The sequence below is a fragment of the Aspergillus aculeatus genome (assembly GCF_001890905.1).
Source record: "Aspergillus aculeatus ATCC 16872 unplaced genomic scaffold ASPACscaffold_14, whole genome shotgun sequence".
NCBI lineage: Eukaryota > Fungi > Ascomycota > Eurotiomycetes > Eurotiales > Aspergillaceae > Aspergillus > Aspergillus aculeatus.
In genome coordinates, this window is record NW_017962989.1 from 328511 (window position 1) to 350260 (window position 21750).

The 21750-nt window shown below is 53.0% G+C and overlaps 10 protein-coding genes across 10 annotated transcripts in view; 6 read left to right on the forward strand and 4 right to left on the reverse strand.

The window, feature by feature from the left end:
* The window catches only part of ASPACDRAFT_80630 (IlvD/Edd family dehydratase), a 3722-nt gene extending 1670 nt beyond the window's left edge, over positions 1–2052 (forward strand). The window contains exons 3-4 of the mRNA XM_020205692.1: positions 532–686; positions 739–2052. Coding sequence (XP_020053476.1) covers positions 532–686; positions 739–1954 — 1371 coding nt within the window. The 3' untranslated portion in view covers positions 1955–2052. The remainder of the gene's footprint in view (positions 1–531; positions 687–738) is intronic.
* A 2690-nt stretch (positions 2053–4742) lies between these two features.
* Positions 4743–5237, forward strand: ASPACDRAFT_62841 (uncharacterized protein; the record flags this gene model as incomplete). Its single annotated transcript, XM_020203831.1, has 1 exon — positions 4743–5237. The coding sequence occupies one exon, from the start codon at positions 4743–4745 to the stop codon at positions 5235–5237; it is 495 nt and encodes a 164-aa protein (XP_020053477.1).
* Positions 5238–6197: 960 nt separating this feature from the next.
* Positions 6198–6896, reverse strand: ASPACDRAFT_123943 (acyl-CoA thioesterase; the record flags this gene model as incomplete). The annotated part of the gene is made up of 2 exons (XM_020196693.1): positions 6198–6507; positions 6808–6896. The coding sequence occupies 2 exons, from the start codon at positions 6894–6896 to the stop codon at positions 6198–6200; spliced, it is 399 nt and encodes a 132-aa protein (XP_020053478.1).
* An 824-nt stretch (positions 6897–7720) lies between these two features.
* On the forward strand, positions 7721–9744 carry ASPACDRAFT_123945 (FAD-binding oxidoreductase). Its single transcript, XM_020196694.1, has 4 exons — positions 7721–7940; positions 7994–8210; positions 8263–8660; positions 8715–9744. Exons 1-4 carry the CDS (start codon positions 7785–7787, stop codon positions 9348–9350), a joined length of 1407 nt encoding a protein of 468 aa, XP_020053479.1. The 5' UTR covers positions 7721–7784; the 3' UTR covers positions 9351–9744.
* Positions 9745–10438: 694 nt separating this feature from the next.
* On the forward strand, positions 10439–11961 carry ASPACDRAFT_80632 (uncharacterized protein). The gene is made up of 2 exons (XM_020205693.1): positions 10439–10955; positions 11029–11961. Exons 1-2 carry the CDS (start codon positions 10742–10744, stop codon positions 11592–11594), a joined length of 780 nt encoding a protein of 259 aa, XP_020053480.1. The 5' UTR covers positions 10439–10741; the 3' UTR covers positions 11595–11961.
* Positions 11962–12142: 181 nt separating this feature from the next.
* Positions 12143–13421, forward strand: ASPACDRAFT_33290 (Gfo/Idh/MocA family protein; the record flags this gene model as incomplete). Its single annotated transcript, XM_020199946.1, has 5 exons — positions 12143–12173; positions 12229–12254; positions 12326–12504; positions 12567–12850; positions 12931–13421. The coding sequence occupies 5 exons, from the start codon at positions 12143–12145 to the stop codon at positions 13419–13421; spliced, it is 1011 nt and encodes a 336-aa protein (XP_020053481.1).
* A 333-nt stretch (positions 13422–13754) lies between these two features.
* ASPACDRAFT_45998 (60S ribosomal protein eL32) lies at positions 13755–14729 on the forward strand (the record flags this gene model as incomplete). The annotated part of the gene is made up of 4 exons (XM_020201715.1): positions 13755–13794; positions 14244–14368; positions 14432–14553; positions 14621–14729. 4 exons carry the CDS (start codon positions 13755–13757, stop codon positions 14727–14729), a joined length of 396 nt encoding a protein of 131 aa, XP_020053482.1.
* Positions 14730–15496: 767 nt separating this feature from the next.
* Positions 15497–17294, reverse strand: ASPACDRAFT_1904824 (pseudouridine synthase family protein; the record flags this gene model as incomplete). The annotated part of the gene is made up of 2 exons (XM_020198813.1): positions 15497–16965; positions 17052–17294. The coding sequence occupies 2 exons, from the start codon at positions 17292–17294 to the stop codon at positions 15520–15522; spliced, it is 1689 nt and encodes a 562-aa protein (XP_020053483.1). The 3' UTR covers positions 15497–15519.
* Positions 17295–18243: 949 nt separating this feature from the next.
* ASPACDRAFT_62845 (ATP-binding protein) lies at positions 18244–19008 on the reverse strand (the record flags this gene model as incomplete). The annotated part of the gene is made up of 2 exons (XM_020203832.1): positions 18244–18798; positions 18871–19008. 2 exons carry the CDS (start codon positions 19006–19008, stop codon positions 18244–18246), a joined length of 693 nt encoding a protein of 230 aa, XP_020053484.1.
* A 381-nt stretch (positions 19009–19389) lies between these two features.
* Positions 19390–21430, reverse strand: ASPACDRAFT_80634 (MFS transporter). The gene is made up of 8 exons (XM_020205694.1): positions 21309–21430; positions 21205–21225; positions 21084–21141; positions 20964–21023; positions 20611–20896; positions 20173–20545; positions 20010–20112; positions 19390–19957 (listed from the first exon to the last, which is right to left on the reverse strand). The coding sequence occupies exons 1-8, from the start codon at positions 21402–21404 to the stop codon at positions 19509–19511; spliced, it is 1446 nt and encodes a 481-aa protein (XP_020053485.1). The 5' UTR covers positions 21405–21430; the 3' UTR covers positions 19390–19508.
* Between the last annotated feature and the right edge of the window lie 320 nt (positions 21431–21750).

Sequence of the window (21750 nt, forward strand, 5' to 3'; positions counted from 1 at the left end):
AAGACGTTAGCAACGATGAGCCAAGGGCGGTGGTGGTGGTGCGGGCGGCCCCAAGCGGGGTCGAAGACTACGCTCCGCGGACTGGTTCCGGTGCGAAGAGGACCCGGGCATGATGGCGTTGTACATCGAGCGCTATCTCAACTACGGGATGACTCGCGAAGAGTTGATGTCCGGCAAGCCCATCATTGGGATCGCGCAAACGGGGTCGGACTTGGCCCCGTGCAATCGGCACCACCTGGAACTCGCGAAGCGGGTTCGGGAAGGGATCAGATCGGCGGGGGGCATTGCGTTTGAGTTTCCCACCCACCCCATCCAGGAGACGAGTCGACGCCCCACGGCGTGCATTGATCGCAATCTGTCGTATCTGAGCCTCGTGGAGGTCCTGCATGGGTATTTCTTGGATGGGGTGGTGATGCTCACGGGCTGTGACAAGACGACCCCCGCGTGTTTGATGGCGGCTGCTACTGTGGTATGTTCATCACTTCCGTGATTGCGCATGAGGAGGATGATATTGTGCTGACGCTGCTGAAGAATATCCCAGCCATCTGTATGAATGTCGGCCCCATGCTCAATGGGTATGTCAAGAACGAGCTGGCGGGTTCGGGCATGGTGGTCTGGAAGGGCAGGGAAAAGTATGCCGCCGGGGAGATCAACACAGAACAATTTGTGGACTATATCTCTCGAGGGTACGTTGTGGATGTTCCTAAATGTGATCGCTTCTCACCTTATGTGCAACAGAACACCGTCCGCGGGACACTGCAACACAATGGGCACGGCGTCGACGATGAACGCCTTGGCTGAAGCCTTGGGTATGGCGCTGCCTGGCTCAGCCGCCATTCCTGCTCCTTATCGCGAGCGAAGCCAATGCGCATATGAGACTGGCGTCCGAATAGTAGAGATGGTTCATTCTGATCGCAAACCGAGCGACATCATGACGAGGGAAGCTTTTGAAAACGTGATAGCGGTGAACACAGCCATTGGGGGTAGCACCAATGCTCCCATCCACATCAACGCCATTGCGAAACACATAGGAGTTGAACTTTCCCTTGATGACTGGGATCGTCTAGGGTTCCATATCCCCCTCCTCCTGAACATGCAGCCTGCGGGGGAGCTGCTGGGCGAAGAATATTACCGTGCAGGCGGACTGCCTGCGATCATGGCCGAACTGCTGGACGCAGGGAAGCTGAACGCAGAAGCCATCACATGCAATGGTCATACAGTAGCGGAGAATGTGCGGGGGAAACACACCTGGGACCGTCGGACGATCCGGGCTTATGACGAACCGATTCTTCAAGATGCCGGGTTTCTCCACCTGCAGGGTACGCTGTTCGAGTCGGCCATCATGAAGACCTGTGTGATATCGGATCAATTCAGGAAGAGCTTTTTGGAGAACCCCGCCGACCCCAATGCTTTCGAGGGGGCGGTGGTGGTATTCGACGGACCCGAAGACTACCATCATCGGCTGGAAGACCCTGCAACCCCCATAACCGACAAGAGTATTTTGGTGATGCGCGGGGCTGGACCGCTCGGTTACCCCGGTGCAGCAGAGGTGGTCAACATGCATCCTCCGGGGAACCTTTTGCGACAAGGAGTCAAATCGCTCCCTTGCATTGGCGATGGGCGACAATCGGGTACCTCCGGATCTCCGTCGATTCTGAATGCGAGCCCCGAGGCAGCTGCAGGGGGGAATCTGGCCATCCTGAAGGATGGCGATCGGCTGCGTGTCGACCTCAACAAACGCCGGGTAGACATTCTCGTTTCAACGGAGGAACTGCAAAGACGTCGGGACGAACTCGAGGCCAACGGAGGTTACGGGGTACCGGAAAGTCAGACTCCATGGCAAGAGTTATTCCGCAAAGAGACGGGGCAGCTGAACGAAGGGATGGTTCTTCGCGGAGCAGTCAAGTTTCAACGGTTGGCCCAGCGCTATGGGGCACCGAGACATAACCATTGATGAAATGACGCCACAACTGAAGAAAGCGAAATAATTAATCTCGCAAGATAATGATTCTTGGTCCATTCCTGCTTGTATGGAATGTGCGCACTGGCTTTACTTCTGGTCAAGTGATGTAGACCTCAGTCTTGGCCAGTAATTCCCCTCTTGGAATATAGCGCATAGAATGGGGAAGTGTAGGCAGTTGCATATGCAGCCTTAATAGAAAAGAATAGGGCTGACTGGCTGGTTGTGTAAATGGAAGGGACTGGAACCTCGAATTGATCACTCAGCTTGATTTCAGGCCCCAAGCCAGGAAAATAATTATAGTAAGGAGCCTCCTTACTTCCTTCTCTGCATCCAACGTGGGATTCACATTTTCCAAACTTCACACAGCACAGCCCCTCCTCCAATCCTCCCTCCTTCCTTTCTCCTTCAATCCTCGTGTCAGGGTCCGAGGCTGATGACAGTATCGCATGTTCTGATCTGTGCGACCTGCACCTCTCGGCGAAAGAGCCTCTTGTCTCTCTCCTCGGTCTCTCATTCGACTCGCTCGCATAATCCACCGACAGACACCCACCACAGCCCACAATCCCGCAAACTAAGTTCTGACACACACCCATCCAATTTGAGTCAAGGGTGTAGGAATCAGGAAAAGGGAAAAGGTGGAAAAGGCCCGAGCCAACTCCGCAAACCTCGGTTATCATCGCCTCGTTGTCAAGTCAACTGCAGATACCTGTTCGTTCAACATCATCATCATCATCATCATCACCACCACCATCACCACCACCACCCATGACCGCGCCCGGACCTAATCAAGATAACCAGGATTTCTGTGATTGATGCGACATGATAGCATAGCCGCCGCCCACTCATAATCCCTGGTGTCCAGTTGCCAAGATGGCTCATCCACCGTTTCCTTTCGACATCTTATACGCTTTTCTCCGAGAATGGCCGATCTGATAGGACGACTTGCATAAAAGGCCTACACAGATAGGTCCGATTGCTTGTGATTTCATCCGTCCATCAGTCGACTAGAAAGCCAGTTGTCTAGTGCATGGGAGGTGGTGCTTCAAGAAAAATCTGTCCGGGCTAAGGGAGCTGTAGACTAGGTAGGGGGTGGGGATCGAGACCCTCCGCCAAAGAATGAGGGCCAGAGAGTTTTCACTCTGGAGCCTGTGATTTCTTGTCGCAAACGCTAAAGTGAAGTGTGCTCACTAAGTTTACGGGGCCCCTTCGGGTGACATAGAATGATGACGCTGATGATCGAGGGCTTCTGAAGGTCGGTGATGGATTGAGTCATCGCCATATGGTCTAACTATCATGTCACTCCTTTGTCTAGGTTCTGGTGGTGAGACGGTTTTACTAATCTCAAGGCTGAGTAACCAGTGTACAGCCTCCCAAACAGATGACCGATGAGAATGCGATGGGTTGACACCTTCATGAGCCCGATACGAAGTTATCCACCCGCTGGGTCGTCTTTCGCATCTCCACCGCACACGCACGCACACACACAGAGCACCTCAGCCCCCTTAGACTACCATTCATTATCACCACCACCATTATTTGGACGACATCCTGACTTGTCCTATCTCACATCGGGACAATCTCCCCGGGTCTGAGGTATAGATAGAGAATTTTAAACACACACCAGAACCACCAACGAAGTTGCAGCAGAAAACTTTAATAAACCAAACCGGCCCAGCAACAGTTCAGTGGGCCTGGTGGGTCTCGGGAGTCTCCCGCGTCGTTTTTTTCTCAGTGGGCAGAATCTGCTGTTGCCCTGGAAGGTTCCCTAACTTGACGATGGTCTCGCCCGCCCCCCCCCCCGTGCCTTTCGAAGAGTTTTCCTTGGGTTTCGATGCTTGGTGTCCAATCTCCACTTGGCAAATTCTTGAATCCAGAGAGTCAACAATTGCAGAGTGGGATTTGGGGCTGACCTCAGACCGCCCCCCAGGCATCCACTCACAGTCTCACACCATCACACATCTCGCTCTTCCCCCCCTCCTTGGAAAAAAAAAAGCCACACTTCTCGGCGCACTCGCCCTTAATTCTTTTTTGATTTGAATATTCTTTATATTCATCACCCTTCCCTTCCTGCATAGGAACTTCCTGCATCCTTCCGGCATGCTGATCTTGCTGTTTCCATCCAGTCAGATGCGAGACTGCTAGCATGCGGTCCTAAGAAGCACTAGCAAATATCCAGCTGGGCGTCCGCCATACATCAGTCGATCGCTGCATCTCACTGCGAGTCTGCACTTAGGTCATTTCACGGCCCCTCTCGCTGCTCTTGACCTGTCGATCCCGTTTCATTGCCAATAAAACCCGCCCCCAAACTCGACTCAATCCCGAGTCCGGACTTCCGCGATTCTCTCTGAAGATAAAAAAGAAAAAGCAACCCATCTTGTCCTACACACGTCAGGCCTAGATCTTTCACAGGCACCTGTGCATTCATACCTACTATCGCACACCGCATCCTTACAGCCTGTCGACAATCAGCCCAGTCGACGAATCCGACCCCTTTCTTGAAGCACTGAAGAACATTTGCAATCATCATTGATTGCTGTCCACCTTCTACCCCCTGGGTCTTCCTTCAACTTCGGATTCTCTTGTTTCTGTCTCTTTAAATCACTATGCACCTCGCTCAATAACCCGGCGTTGCTCTTCGCAACTTTCTCTCGTCTTCCTACTTGACTTTCTTCGCCAGCAAGCAAGCGCGCTATATTGACTGTCTTCCTTACCGCTTCTCATCATTATTCCTGATCACTACATCTACTTCCAGTCGGCCCTTGGTCTCTCATCCGTCACAATGGCGCCCAACCTCTTTATCTGTCTACGCAAAGCATTCTGTCCCGTGTATTGGTTTCAGCGCGGAGAGCGCATCCACGGGTCTATCCACAAGGAGGAACACTGGGAGAGCCCTGTTCCTGGTATCTACAAGTACATCCCTGGTCGGGGATGGCACCTCATTCTCAAGGATGGCAATGAGCACGAGGAGAAGCTGCCGGTGCCCCTTGTTTACTGCCGCATCCTGCACCGATACATTTTCGAACACGAGATGGAGGAGCGCTGCCGCTGGCACTCGGTGACCATCCATGAGGGAGCCAAACCCGAACGACTCCTTTTCTTTCTGCTGGATGACGGCTACACCTGGGTTGCCGGCTGGGACGCCAAGGGAAAGTTCATCCCAGGTCCGTATCAGAAGTGGCACTACGACTCGGAGACGCGCACCATGCGCCGCGAACTGTTCCCCGAGAGCTCCAATGTTTCCCGTGCCAGCATCGTGCCGAACAAGTTGACCTGATCCTCTACCTCCTCGAATGAGATGATCGACCATCGCATCTAAGTCGCGTCGGCAGCTGGTCTCTACAGCGCACGCGTTGGCCGTTCACGACCGATTCAGAACGATTCTTGCTGTTTTGAGCTAGCGTTCTAGCGTTTTCTTTCATTTCGCTTTCTTGTCTGTGTTTTCTTCGTTTTGCTTCACGGGTCACGCATAAATCGCTCATGAACTTGCTGGGACGGCTCTACTACTTTGTTTTCTGGGTAGAGACTTTCTTTCCATAGCGACGAAGGCGTTTGGGTCAAGGTTATAGACAACCGGATAGATGTTTTTTGTTTGTTAGACATCCTGTGCTTGATGATGGGATTTTCGGAATTAGCTTTAGCAAAAGACTCTGCTACGAGCAGATTGCATATAGAAGGATGGACGTGTTCAAAGATTTCTTGTCGTGTACGAGACTTGTAGTATACAGTAGTCAAGTAGTATCCAGTATATCGGTCTGGATCTGCATCCGAAGTAAAAGATAAAAAAAGATTTAGTTGTTGCAAGCAGAGGTGAGGATCTGCATGACAGCTGCATGAGACATGTCATTCAGGATCCTTGGGGCTGGATCGGCGGTCACAGAAAAACATGTGATAACTTGACTGTAGCGTTATCAATGATGCCACAACATACATGTACTGTATATTTTTCCATACTTTATATCCGGGGTGAATTCCTTGATCCATGATCGTGTCCAATCGAGTGCCCACGTCCACCCATGTGCTCTCCTATCTTCGCTATCAATGGCTGAGAAGCATTATGCCATCCTCTGAACCAGGAAACTATCTTTGTTGCTCTTACGAATCCGCCCCCTCCCCCCCGAGCTCTAAGCATACGGTAGTATATGCAAACCATCTCGAATAATCCTACACTGCCAACCCAGTAGACAGATACTTAGGCCCGCACAGCACATCGACGTCTATGAGGAAGGAATTTAATTTACAACCGCGCCTTCTCACCCGCCTGCTGCTGCTGCTGCTGCTGTCCCGTGCCCTTTTTTCCCTCCTGGCCGCTCTCGCCATCCTCATCGTTCCGGATAAGCAACCGCTCTAACCCCCGCCGCACCACCGGATCCATCCCGCCGGCCGTCGGCCGCATCGTCTCCCGCGCCACGAAGACATGCGTATACCCGCCCACCACCTTCACGGCCGCCTCGCCCCGCCGGAACACCCCGACCTCGTAGGTCACGCTCGAGCGCCCGAGTTTGTTCACGCGTAGGCCTAGTTCCAGGGTGTCCGGGAAGGAGACGCTGGCGAAGTAGTCGCAGTTGGAGGAGATTATGAGGCCGATTTGGGGGTTTGGGGGGGTTGAGTGGTGGTTTGGGTGGTGAGTGAGGTGCGCTCCTTCTCCGCGGGGTTGTTGGCGCTGAAGGGGTTCATGCCGCAGTGGGTGATTAGGTAGGTGTTGATGATGGAGTCGAAGAGCATCGTGTAGACTGTGTTGTTGAGGTGGGCGTACATGTCGTTGTCGTACCTGGTGGGTTTGGTTTGGTTAGTTTGGTGTTGGCTAGAGAGGGGGAGCTTCGGGACTGGGGAAGGCGTGTATGTACCATCTTGTTTGGTGGGTTTGGTGGAAGAGGTAGTCGCTGCGCGTGCGGCGCTTTTTGGCTGCGGTGGTATTGGTGGTGGTGGGTGGCATTGTTATGTGGTTGAGTTAGGCGATAGGGGGAAGGGGTGTTGGGTGGATTGTTTGCTGGGGTTTTGCTATGAATGATGGGAGCGTATAGGCTCAGTTCTTCGGGTTGATTAAGATAAGGAAATAGTCTGCAATTGAATCTGGAGAAGACTCTAGGTTGATGCGAATGCGGAGGGCGGATGTAAATGGCTTTATGATTCCTTCCGGGGATGTGGGGCAGTTTGTGATGAAGCTCAAGGGACCTCGGCTGGTTGTGTCGGTTGCCTACAGTATACTGTACTTCTTGTTCGGCCGTTCGATGCTTGAGGTTTATTTCTGGAGAAAGTCTTCATCTGATTGAGGATATCTTTGCCCCTCGCAACAGGAGAAGAGTATTGTGCTTGCAACTTGGGACCCAGATAACATCTCGAGATGAAAATGCCGAGGTATGATTTTGAGACTAACCATAAGTGGCTTAGCTCATGTGATAAGTGGCCGCAGACACCTTGTTTATCAGGTGTCGGATATGCCAGTATATCCCAGCTCTGTCCTCCTTCCTCTGGTTGTTCACCTAGCTGCACCTTCCTCAACCAGCGAACATTAGCATTGAGACTCAAGATGACTCGTCTCCATTCTTTATTTTGGAGCTTCTTACCACCAACATCTACAAGCTGCATGATACCAAGGTCGAATCTATCTATCAGACCCATGAATATCCCGATTCAGGCTGGTCAATAGCACGAACATCGATCTGCAGTCTTTGGCTGCGTCCTGTTTCATTCTATAACCAGTGGAGACCCTCTCCTTGTTAGTTTCACAATGAAGGTCTTTAACCTGAGAGCCTACATGATAGGCCTACTTTATACCATCCTAGCACACAATTTTGCCGCTGCGCTCGGGCTGGCAAATATCATGACCGAACTTGGTCCTCGGCTCTCTCCAGGTGCACGAATCATTCTCCAGAATAGTCCAGACTTTGCAAATGCCACCAGGCGATGGTCTCCTTTTGCTGAGCCTCGTTTCACCGTTGTTGTCGACGTTGCTGTGGAGCAGGACGTTGCGGAAACAGTATGCTCCTCCTGCTTCTGACATTACTATAGCTGATCCTGACCATGAATTAGGTTGAATACGCCAATGAAGTGGAAGTTCCCTTTCTAGCTGTGTCTGGCGCTCACGGCACAGTTACCAGTTTGGCAAAGTTCCATTATGGTATCGAAATATGGCTGCATAGACTTAACTGGACTACCATTTCGGAAGACGGTGATACGGCTACCTTTGGTGGCGGGATCCTCGGCGGCCACCTCGTTGATGCGTTGTGGAGAAGCAAGAAATATACCGGTGTGTTGTCCACACCTCCTAGCACGTGCCATATTGCTGACGATATCCATAGCGACTGGTGTGTGTGAATGTATCGGTTACCTTGGCCCGCTCCTTGGCGGAGGTCACGGTGTGTTGCAGGGAAAGTACGGCCTTGCCTCTGACCAAATCGTTTCACTACGCTTGGTTACTGCGGACGGACAGCTTCTCGATGTTTCAGAGTCTGAGCCAGATCCTGAACTGTTTTGGGCCTTGCAGGGCGCCGGTCATAATTTCGGGATTGTCACTTCGGTCACTGCAAAGATCTACGATGTTCCAGATCAGGGTCTTTGGGCTCGTGAGGCATACTTCTATGGTCGTAATAGCATCGAGAATGCATTTGAGACATGGAACCAGATCCTTCCGCGCCAACCTCCTACTGTGACCATTCTCAGCGTTCTTGAACGAAACATTAGCATGATTCCTACAGATGTAAGGTGACTACAAGGACTCCAAGCCTATCATGGTGTGCTAACCAATCCATAGCCAGTTCTTCAAATCTCTGTCTTACAAGAGAATGTCTCTCGTGTCGACCCTGCTTATACCGAAGCCTTCCGTGCTCTGAATCCCATTGCTATCATATCCCAAGTCGGAACCTACCGCGATATACCAGGATGGGAACTTATGGCTTTCAACTCTATCCAGTGCGCTGCAAGAAACGTTTCTGCGCCTCATTTCCCAGTCGGGCTCCTGAGATGGAATACTACGGCGCTGCGCAAGGTATACGAGGCTTTCTCAGCGGTGACTGCGGAAAATTCGCCGTTCAATGCTTCTGAAGTAATTTTCGAGGCATATCCAGTACAGGCCAAGATGGCCGTCCCAGAAGAATCTACAGCCTATCCTTTCAGGGAAGACATTTTGTACGCATATCCAATAATTAGGTACAATGCAAACGCGAGCCTGGACCATACCGCCATCGAGGTCGGTGATGCACTTCGGCGAATTCTCTTGGAAGGCAGCGGCCGGGAAGAACTCCACGCGTACGTCAACTTTGCTGCTGGTGATGAGGCACCCGAGCAGATCTATGGCTACGAGGAATGGCGGTTAGATAAGTTGAAGGAGCTGAAGAAGAAGTATGATCCTGAACGGCGGTTCAGCTACTTTGCGCCCATTCCTATCTAGGTGTTCTTACGAGCGGCTGTCTTCTGTTTGACGACCTAACGTGGACCCCTATGTTGGGTATTATTATGACTAGATATCAATACTGTATTCATAGTCTACCTAGGGTTAAGTATTGATGGGGGAAAAAAGGGTTTTCATGATGGATATGCTCTCGTACGCAGGCGACTGGCCGTTAAGGTGATTCAGAGTCTGGCCGTAGCTGAATCCAAGCTTGACATTGACCAAATCGTCTTGACGAGTGGCTGGTGTTTGTGGCACAGGAACCCGCAAGGGAGAGCGGGAGGATATATTATCGACCCACCGGCCTCTTTGTTGTCGTAGTGGCATCGTCGCACAGCATTTTGAGGTTAATTTGACCCTAGCAAGGAGGGAAGACCTGGGCTGGTCTCTGCACAAAGCCTCTCAGCAAGTTTGCATGGCTGGTGTTACCGTGGAGATCATGGTATAATCCAGGCTAGACAGGAAAGGACAATGGCGTCACTTCAACTTGGAGCTGACCTCCCTGGAATTAATGGCTGGTGTAGACTTAGATCACCACCACCGCGTCATAGTTTAGCTACTAATCAACTTTCAGACCGCTGGAGCCTCAACCCGACTTGTCGTAGTGTGTGCTGTCGTGGATGCTGCATCCGATCACCCAGGGGCCTGACCGGAGGAAGAAATGGAGCTGACTGGCCAGACTAACCAACGGAGACTAACCACACTAATTCAACCCCTCGATCCACACGTGTTGTTTTAAAGTGTTGATCGCTGCTCATAAAACAATGGAGTAAGCAGACAGGGAAGAGAATCAGTCAGGCACACAGCATGGAAGAATGACGAAAATCAATGACTCGGTGGTATTCTGGAGGGACAATCTATGCTATTATTATGCTATTATTAAAGACATTCAAGAGTCATGACATTGAGGAACCCTTTGCATACAATAAACACGACTATTGACACTTAAATATCCACCTATCCCCTCCCCACCGCTTCCCGCAAACCCTTTCATACACTCCCCTCTTATTCGGACTGTACTCTGTGCTGCTGCTGCTGCTATTGTTGTTATTCTTAGTTCTCATCGTTGCTGGCTCCTCCGACCTCTCTTTTCTCTCCCCCTACCGACTGAGTTACCCAGCCAAGTCACTCCTTTGCCCCCTCTTGATCGGTCTTTCTCCTGCTTGGCGTTTTCTTCTTCTAGCCGTCTTTCAATCTTCTATTTATACTCGTGTTCTGTGTTCCATTTTCTCCTACCGCTAGGTTTCACGCCGACCCCCAAGTCTAAACTTCCGCCTCCTGCAACACGGTCCGACGTCCTTTCATTTCCGCAGCTTAGTTTCCACGATTTGTCTCCTGAAGTTGCTGTTCATATCTCGTCCTTATCGGCCAACCTCTCATGAATTACGAATATGTCAACCACGACGACCACCGCTCTGGCGTCCACCATGCTGGTCGGTACCCTGCCCACTATGACACACGCCGGAATGATGCCAGGCAAGACCTGCCCGACCTGTGGATATGACCGACTCTCCTCGGAAAGCAGACCAATCGATCAAGCACAATATCGCGTGAAAGAATTAGAAGGGCAACTTGAGTTTCTCAACGTCCAGGCGACACAAATGGGTAAGGAATCTTGCATCGCAAATACCTGCACTGGGGTTGTCTTAGCTAACTCAGCCTGTGTCCAAACCAATAGCCGAGAGAATGGCCGAATATGAAGAAGAGATCCGTCGCCTCCGCGCTCAATCCACCGCACAAAGTTCCCGAAATGGCTCCTCTATATCCTCCACCTCGTCGACCCAATACAACAGAATAACAGACCTGTCAATGTCGCCTCCCTCGTCGCAGACCTCTCCGAAGTCACATGGCCAACATAGCGGGCGCTTATCCACGCTGACCTCCCTGTTGCCCTCCCGCCGACCCGGCGCCCCGAGCGCAATCCAGCCCCAGCCAATAATCTCTCCACCGCCGATCACCAGCTACGAGGAAACATTGGAACTACAAAACGCACTCAACCGAGAACAGAGCCTGCGCAAGGCCGCCGAAACACAATTGTCGCAAGCCAGCACGGAGTTGGAGGAATTGACGGCGCAACTGTTCAGCCAAGCGAATGAGATGGTCGCGCAGGAGCGCAAGGCAAGAGCGAGACTTGAGGAGCGGGTGGCGGTACTGGAGCGCCGGGATGTCGAGAAGAGGACCCGACTTGAGCGCTTAGAAAAGGCAATGGAAAGGGTCGAAAGGATCCGAGCTATGGTTGGCTAGCGATTCGAAGGATGCACACGTGAGGATTGTGGACGCTCCGGACTATACCCCCTTTCTGTGCCTGTCTTGTTCTGGGTCTCCGTCCATGCTTTCAGATTAATACTCCCAGTCTTATACCCATACCCCTCTTCTGGCTTTATTTTTGGCGCTTGGTTACTTGGTATGCCCTTTCGAGTTTGACATGCGATACGACCTGATGGGTCAATGGGTCACCCTGCTTATGAGTGACGATTCTGCATCGTGTTCTGGTGACAGGCGTTCTGTTTATTCATTGGTATCCTTGCATAAAGCGATTGCATTGTTTTTTTAATCTATGTACTCTATTGGCTTTCCGAAGGTTATACCTCGTCAAAATACTCTTTCTTATGACTCTCAAATGTCATCATGCAGTTCCAGGAACCCCGCGGCGGGATGCCAGGAATTAGTCTGGTTGCAGACCCACTTCAGGGTCTCCCCGTGGCTACCTACTGATCTCCATCCTGCTCTGCTATCGTCATTTCTTCCAAGGTTCATATTTTCAGGTTTTATAAAGTTCCTCCTCACTCACAATGTCTATCGGAGTTGCTATCATTGGCAGTGGTAAGTGATAGTCACTCTGAGATACTGCTTTCGCATCGACTGACAGAGCACTCAGGCATCTTTGCCCGGGAAGAACACTTGGTACGAAATTCATAATTCCTTCTTTCTTCAGTAAAGCTATTCGAGCTCCCAGCTGATGTCGCAATCCGCAGCCCGTAGCCCGCGCCTCGCCCGATTTCGCGCTCAAGGCAATTTATTCCCGCTCTCTTCAGTCAGCACAGAACCTCGCCTCTGGAGTCGAGGGAGTAGATCTATACTCGGAGGATGCCGGCACCGGCAGAAGCTACGCGGACCTCCTAGCTCGGGAGGACGTGCAAGCTGTCATCATCGCGTGAGTGCTTGATGCAATAGCATACAATAGTTACTTGCCGAGCTAATCGAATGCCCGGGCAGCTTGCCGATTCTCGCCCAGCCTGAGTACATCAAGCAGGCTCTTACCGCCGGGAAACATGTCCTGTCCGAGAAGCCCATTGCCAAGGACCTGGCCACCGCCCAGGAGCTGTTGCAGTGGTACACTGTCAACATCGACACCAGCAAGACTCTCTGGGCCGTCGCAGAGAACTACCGCTACCTGGCCAAGTTCATCCGGACCGCCGAGGAGGTCCGCAGATTGGGCGGAGTGAAGAACTTCCGCGTGAGCGTGCGCAGTCTGATCAAGACGGACTTCAAGTACTACAGTAAGGAACTCCCTTTCTACGTAGGAGTCTGGATTACGAGTTGCGCGAGAAATCGGGCAGGCTGACAATGTCACACCCAGAGACGGAGTGGCGTCGGACCCCAGCTCACCAGGGCGGGTTCGTCCTTGACGGCGGCATCCATCTCGTCGCGGGACTGCGGCTGATTCTCGGAGAGCAGGAGGCGCTGGCCTCGGTGTCCGCGCAGTCGAGTCTCCTGCAGGAGTATCTGGCTCCCGTGGACACCGTGGATGCCGTGGCGCAGACGAAGTCCGGAGCATCGGGCGCCATCACCATGTCGTATGGCTCGGCATTCAACGACTTTGTATTTGAGTTCGACTGCGCGCAAGGTGCGGTGACGCTGAACGGCGACCGGGTCACGGTCAAGGGAGAGGGCTTCGAGGTGCCCTTTGAGGGCCGGGGAGTGAACCACGAGGTGGCTGGGTTTGCGGCATCGATTCGGACCGGTGTGGTGCAGGCCTTGTTGCGGCCGGAACAGGCGCTGGCGGATTTGGAGGTGATGGAGGGGATTTTCACGAGCCATGGGACGCGGGTTGACCTACGACTGCAATAGATAATAGTTAGTAGGATAAACGCATAAAGTCCAAGAAAAATAAGATTAGTCATGTGCATGATAGAACGGCATCCATGGTCGGAACTAACCCGATTGAGACGGCAGCAGTCAAGGGCACGCGGGGCGAGCCCTAACACACGGAAGAGGTTAGTCTCGCTTAGCGAAGCCACTAGGGCGAGTCTTGCTCGGGCGGCCAAACCTGAAGCGCGAAATCTCGAGACCGAATTTCGACCCCTACGACAACTCCCAGCGCCAGCCCGCGAGAAGACGACAAGGTATGTGTTGCACGATTGCCGTTGGTCTCACTGCATACTGACTTGGGATTTGTTCAAGATGGTCCTCGCAAAGAAGCACGTCCCCATCGTCAAGAAGCGTACGTTTGCACCTTGTCCTAATATCCTCACCCACCATGAATATATCCTGCCGGGAGTCGAAGTTCAGCCATCAGTCGATCGGTCCTTGGTAGCCAGCCAGCAATCGTACTATAGCGACAGGGAAGAACGACAATCGCAACGAGGAAGAGAACGAGGAGGATGATCTGGATGCGAACGATGGTTGATTATGAAGGAGGATTCGATTTCTGCATGGAATGAGCGATTCGGACGACCAATTTCACTTGTCAAATGCACCGACAACTTGATACGACAGTTCGAGCAAGCCACAAGACGCATGCACGCAAATCATCACTGGCTTCCGAAGGACTGATTCACCTGGAAAACTCGAACCTGAGCTATCTCCCGAGGGCGAACCCAACCCACCGAATCACATCCTTCTCACCCACGAGGGGACATTTTTTTGGTTGACAATTTCCCGCTTTTACAGGCACCAAGCGTTTCTTCCGCCACCAGTCCGACCGCTTCAAGTGCGTGCCGGAGTCATGGCGCAAGCCCAAGGGTATCGACAACCGCGTCCGTAGACGCTTCAAGGGCAACATCCCCATGCCCTCGGTACGTCGCTTTCCTTGCCACGGAATGCGGAGCTGTCGACTAACAGGCCATTTCCATCAATAGATCGGTTACGGAAGCAACAAGAAGACCAAGCACATGATGCCCTCCGGCCACAAGGCTTTCCTCGTCCACAACCCCAAGGACGTCGAGCTTCTTCTCATGCACAACCGCACCTACGCTGCTGAGTACGTTTTTCCCCCTCCCCTGTCGCAGCGTTTCCGCCGGACCCAATGTATTAACGAACCCCAACAGGATCGCCTCCGCCGTCTCTTCCCGCAAGCGTGTCGACATCATTGCCAAGGCCAAGGCTCTCGGCGTCAAGGTCACCAACCCCAAGGGCCGTGTCACCACTGAGGCTTAAATGGATTTTTTTTTTTACTTAAATCAAAAAAGAAGAGAACCTATTTATGGAATGATAATGTAAAGACTTTCCCAAATCTGCCGCTCCCGAAACCTACCTCTCTCTGTCCCCCTCTCCAATCCCCATCTCGAACATCCGGTTTTAAAAATCAAACACTTACACAAACTTGAGGCAAAAAGACCATGAATACCAATATCATCTCCATGACTCTCTCTTCCTAAAAAAGAAAAATCCAATGGAGAAAGGAAGCACGCCTTGACCGGGATCTCTGGTATCAAATCATCTGGGGACTTGGCTTTTATCATGAAGTGATGATATGATGCTTTGTCTTGTGGATGGGGACGCTAGGCTGTGCTTGTCGTTTCTGTTTATCGAGAAACCCGGGGTAACGGTTTGTTTTTTCTACGTGTGGGGGCTGCTTGGCTTGATGCAGAGCGATCTAAAGCAAGATAAAGATATGTCAATGCGATGCGCGTGGCTTGGCTGGTGCTGCTGGTCTGGGAATTATCTGTCTTCTTTTTGTAAGATTGGGTGTAGGACGTAGTGTAGGGGCTGTAGTGTTGTTTCCTGGTGTTGTTACCGTTACCCTGTGGGGATGTGGCAGACACTCATTTCCTTGATGTTGTAGAGGATTCATATGGTCTAGCTATGAGTGTTGCTCTACCATTGATGCTGGAGTGAGTTGACCCAGCAATGCAGGAATGCAATCGCTTGGTGAGGGAGTATAACGAGAAGAAATAAACTGAACTTCTATGGTGATATCATCGCGATTCTATGTACCAAAAAAAATCTATGCTGTGGCTTGCGCAGTCTCCGCATTAGCAGCGGCAGCGGCAGCAACAGCAGCTTCATGCGCCTGCCTCTCCACCGAGATATCCACCAACCCGACCCCCTGGACCAGCGCCGGGATACCTCCTCCTCTCCTCTCGGCATGATTCTTCGGGTTATCATCGCCATCCCCATCCCCACCGAGCTCCGGCACCGTCCCATACCCAATCACAATCTCCTCGTCCTCGGGGACATCGACCCAGTCCGGCATCGCGCGGGGGCCGTCCACGCCGACGGGGGGCAGCCCCCAACTCGGCATCTGGCTGGTGTACTTCCAGCCGTCGGGGCCCTCCTTGTCGGCGTACGCCGCCGCATGCAGGAAGATGCCCAGCTCCTCGGGGCTGGGGTCGGTGTACAGCTCGGTGTCGCAGACGGGGCAGCGCTCGCCGGACAGGCGCTCGCCCTTGCGCTTGTGGTAGCGCTCGACGGCGGCCTCGTGCTCGCGGGACATGATCTCCTCGACGACCGAGGCGTCGGTGCCGGGGGGCACGAGCGGCGCGGCGGTGAGATGCGTGCGGTAGCTGTTTTCGCTGCTGTCGGGTTTTGTGCCGGTGCTGGCAGCGGTACCCTCCGCGACGGTCTCGGTCTTGCCCAGGTTCGACAATCGGGCGATCAGCTCCTGGTCGCGTTCGTCGGAGGTCTCGTTCTTGCCCAGGTCCGGGCCGAAGACTTTCCGATTGCTGTAGATCGGGTCGTTGGAGATCGGATGCCCCAGGAACTGCAGGTGCACGCGGATCTGATGCGTGCGGCCCGTCAGCGGCAGGCAGTGCACGATGCTGTAGCCTTCCTCTTCGTTGGCGTAGATCGGGGGCGGCGTCGCTACCCCCGTCCCTTCCCCTTCCCCACCCACTCCCGCTGCGGCTGCCGCAGAAGAAGGAGGAATATACGCCAGCCGGCGAAACTTCGTCTTAGCCTCCTTCCCCGTGGCGCGCACGCGGTTCAGCCCGACCTTGGGACTCACCGACATAATGGGCTGATCGCACACGACCACCCCATCGGGGAACCGGCCCTTGACGCGCGCCACGTACTCCTTCTGCAAGGTGCGCGCCTTGAGTTTCTCGCACATCATCTCCGCCGCCTTGGGGTGCTTCCCCAGAAACATGACACCCGAGGTCAGCCGGTCAAGGCGGTTGCAGGGCCGCGGCACCCAGTCCGGGTGCCGCTGGGACCGCAGGATCTCCAGCACCGAGTTGTAGTGGTACCGTCCGGCCGAGTGTACGGGCACGCCGGCCGGCTTGTCGATCACGATCAGGTCGTCGTCCTCGTGGATGATCCCGATCTCCTTGCCCGTCACGGGCGGCTCGTGCCGGTGCAGCGTGTGCGAGATGATCTCGCCGTTCTTGACGATCGTGTGCGGGGTGCCTGGTTTGCCGTTGACGCAGACGAGGCCGGTTTCGAGGGCTTTTTTCTGTCCAGCGCAGATTATGTTAGTTGGATTTGAGGAATGGAGGGGAAAGGAGAGGATGTGCTGGGGGGAAGAAGGGGTCACCGTACGTAGTATTCGGCCGGTCGATCACGGAACTCCGACAGGAAGATGTCCAGCAACTCCCGCCCGCGCCAGCGCTCCTTGCAGTAGGTGTTGTAGGTGTAGTGGTAGGGCTTGACGCGGCGCAGTCCGCCTTCGAAATAGTAGGGAGCCGGCCAGGGGTCGCAGGGGGTCACGGCCACCTCCGGGGGTTCCTGGACCGGATCCGGAGGCGGCACTTGGAGGGTCGTGTCGACGGGGACAACGGCCATGCTGGACGTCGGGATCAGGCCTCGTCGCAGCAGGTATGCGAAAACACGAGGTGAGGGAGCCAAGGTCGACGACTGGCGGGAATGACAGGAAAAGAACAAGAAGAAAGGAGGGTGAGTAGTGTGGGGTTTACAATGAAAGAGATAAGCTCTGCGGCGGCGAAAAATGGCAAAAGAAAAAATTAACTAAAGTCCGGCGGGAAATTTTGGTGGTGCGGGGAAAGGGAAACAAGTTTGATTTTGAGTTATCGGCATCTAATACAGTACGGTAAACATTTTTCTTGACCTCCGAGCTCCCTTTTCAACACCTCCGCCTACGGCCGATAACCCATTCAACCCACCTAAGATCGAGTCAATTCTGATTAAGCCAAGGTATCATGTGTGTCAGAACTCACATTTCGTGTAGGCGCGACGGCAGGACAACAATATCCTCTTCCCGTGGTAAATGATCCTCAGATGTATATTCCTCAATGGTCCGGTGAACCCAGCCCCGCCTGTAGCACATCCACATTGCCGCATCATTGAAGTCGAATGGTATGCTTCCCTTGGCTAAGATCTGGCTCAGTACATCAAGAGCCTTGGATGTCAATGCGGAGTGGGAAGGAAATGAGCGAAAAGCACCATGATTCTCGATGGACCTAAAGAATTGACTCTCATCCTTCAAAACTTCCAGCACATGGTCTTTAAAACTTCCAGCACATGGTCTATTGTGATCATATGTATCTTTCCTTGTTTAATAAGATCGCAATGCGTCTATACTCAAGTCAGTTTGCAAGAAGCAAGCATAAATGGAATCTGTTCACGTCCTGATACACAACAGTACATACATTGAAAAGGATATCGACCATGGCGGCCACCATCCCGGGATGCGCACTTGTCAGCTTATACAAGTCAGCCATCGCCATGTGATCAATCGTGAACTCGTCATCGAACCCCCGTGTCGTCCGAAGTGCTACAACTTTACGTAATTCGTCTTCGGTGTAAACAAGCCGATATTTACCGAATACAGGCCAGGTCGAGGGGCCAGTGTGATATGCGACGCGATACCAAACGTCGTCGGAGTATATGCATAGTCCAGGTCCCTCCAATCCACGCCGGTCACAGGGTGTCCATAGTATGCGAAAAGGCAGATCTTGATATCTCCTAGGCGAAGCCCAGATTGCACGTCCTTGATGACCGTATTCCAGAAGTTCAAGTCGCGGTAGGAACCCTGAGCCTCGTCGATAAGAATCACCGTCTTTGCAGGAACAGATGCCCATGTTGGATCGAACTCAGGATCTCGTTGTCGCAGGCGCCAGCCGAACTGAGTCCAAGGGGATCCGGGTGGTGCTTCTTGGCGTCCCCATAGAGGGAGGAGATACACGTTGCGTTTGTGGTCGAGGTAGTATTCCCGGAGCAATCGGCACAGGACCGTTTTCCCGGTGGCTGGGGTGCCACGCACGAGAACGGCATTTTCAGAATCCACCGCGGCGGCGAGCTTGGACACGGTATCCTGGCGCGGACATGTCTATTTATCAATAGCTGTCAGCAGTGAACTCATAGCCTCGGGGGAAAGTGAATATGAGTGTTGCATGCTTACAACCGGGGGCATAGGATCGCGTGTACTCATTTTGCCGGTAGATGCTGGAAGAGGGTGGCTTTCCTGTGAAGCGTCGTTGACGCCCTCATGAGGACTCGAAGGAGCAGGAACAGGCTGAGAAGCGGAGGGAGAACTCATCTTTTGGAAGGTGAGCTGGACTCACTCGTTGTAGAGAATATCTGTGAGATTGGTTGTGTCTCTTCTTGCCTCTCTCTGAGTTGCTTCCCTCGAATACACCTTTCCGCTCCTTTCTCGGAGTTGCGGGGTGTAGGATGACAGCAAGTTGGATGCGAGAGCCGACGGTGGTGAAAGTGGAGTGTAATTTTACAGGATCTAATGCGAAGCACCAACCACCGGAGATTGGAGAAGGAGTTCGAGAAACGGCAATGCTCTTAAAGGAGAGGGTAATGACAGCTGAGAGGAAGGAGATAAAAAGATTTATATCGTTCACAAGTAACACACAAGTGACAGAACTCTAGCCTAGCCACTCCGTGTATATGTCACTATCTCCTCACTCACCCCGAGTACACTCGCAATGCCATCGGAATCTGACCCGGACCAGGACCCCAGGAATCTGCTCGTTTCCTCCGTAATCATGACATACAGTCTCATCTATATGTATCATCGAGTCCCATACCTCAGCATCTTTTTCCACATAGCCCTCTCATTACCTTTCGGTCTGAGAGCGCAATTACGACTGCAATCGCTCCACTCATCACTCCAAACGTCGACACCATGGCCGCCCACCCAGCCTGATCAACCAGAAGACCCGCCATCAGAGGCCCAAGCACCTGCCCACCGGACCATGCCACATTAAACAGCCCGTATGCTTGCGCAGTGCCTCCCTGGTGGCCGAAAATGCCTGGATATTCCCGCTCATATCGCTCCGTGACTCGTCCCACCTCAACCATCAACGAGACCATCTGCAGGGTTGACGCGGCTCCAGCCAGAAAGAGGAAGGCGACTAGCAGAATCTGGTGCTGGACCGTGTTCTCAGTGACGAACTGGAAGAGGAGAAAGGTTGGACAGTCGAGTAAAAAGCCTAGGAAGGCGATTTGTAAGGCTCCGAGACTGTCGACGGCATCGCCTTTGCGAACTCAAGGTTAGTTGAAGCCGGTTTTGGAAGTGGATAGACGTACCAATCCAAGGGGACGCGAAGGACGGTGCGAACAAGGGAAGGAAGCACAGGCCTATCCCCATCGGGCCCCAGTCGAATGTCTTCATAACATAAAGTGGAAGAACCTGGACCACGATCAGTCGCTGAAAGAAGATGGATGCAAGAGGATTGCAGTAACCACGGACCGTGTCGAATGAGGAGTACAAGATGGCATCGACGACAGTCGCCATCAACACAAGCATCAATTTACCAGAGCATATCAGCCGAACAATACCCGGTACGGACGTCTCTTTCCCGCTCGAGTCGGGCTCACTGCCATCCTCGACCGGCGGTTCAACGAGCACATCATCAGGTGGACACAGCGAGCTTGCACTGTCTTGTTCACTGAGAGCGCCGTATCCGGTACTCTTACCCAGCAAACCGCTGGATTCTTCCGTCTTTGACGGAAGCCACTTCGCGGCCGTCTTCTGCTCGATCATAACGAGACGAAGACTGATGTCCACCACAATCAAAGCGATCGCCAGCAGGAACACCGAGTGGTACCCGACTCGCGAGAGCCTGCATGGGTCGTCGTTAGCGACCGTCTTCCTCCAGCCCTGACAGCATGAATGCGCGAAACGTACATGATCCCACCGATGAACGGGCCGAATACCGTCCCAACTGTCAAAGCCATAGAGACATATCCCATGGCCGCCCCGACCTGGTCCTTGCCCACTGTGTCCACAACAAGCGCCATGCCGACAGTCCACACCACGGCTGCCGACAGACCTTGCAGAGCCCGCGCGATCACCAGCGACGACAACGACCTCGCGAACCAGAACACCACGGTCGTCCCGCCGAGGGCGAACAGGCCGATCATGAACGGAAGCTGGCGCGATGAGCTTCTGTCCGCAAAGTACCCGAAGATAGCTTGTGACTGGTCAGGACCTATTCTCCGAGCATACCAATTGGCGTGGGCGTGCAAGCTATCACTCACGGGAACCAAAGAAAATACCGCCCCCGAAGGCAGCAAGCATGATCGACATCCATTGCTGTACTGTGAAGCTTTGTGTCAGTGGGTCTGTCTGCCAATACAGCTATGGGAAAGCAAACGTACGGTCACCATCTGGCACAGAGACTCTCGTTTTCAAGACAATCGGTAATATGGGCACGATCTAGTAAACGATCGTTCCAGTCAGATACAACTGTCACCAGTATTCATCACTGGAGAACCGCACCATGCCGTAGATGAAAACGTCCTGCGTGCGGTGAAACGGCAATTAGCATCATGTTCAGGAAACAGGTAAAGCGACGCTATCCTATTTCCCCCCCCCTCACTCACCGTAAAACAGGCAATAGCCACCACCCAAGTCACAAACTTCTTGGAAGAGCGAAAGGCCAACTTCCATGGTGGGGAATCGCAGTCTGTCGCTGCCATACCGAATGTTCCGCCGACGGGAGGGGGCGATAAAGTAGTATGATCGTATGTAGCGGGAAAAGGGTCAACGACACGAACAAGTTGTACCCGAGTCGCACATTATAGCCCCAAGGCCGTCTTAAGGAGTTTAAATAGCTCAGCGACATCGGCGACGGGAACAGAGGAGGAGGGGGTTTTCTCTTTCGAAGAAGTAAAGCAAAGACAAAAGCAAAGTAAAGCAAAAAGGGTGGGCTGAGCTGACAAGTCAGTTAACTATAGGCCTACGGTTGTGGGGAACGGAGAACTAATGGGACTGATTTGCCCTTTTCTCCCTCTGCCTCTAGACTCGATGAGGTAAAATTTCGCA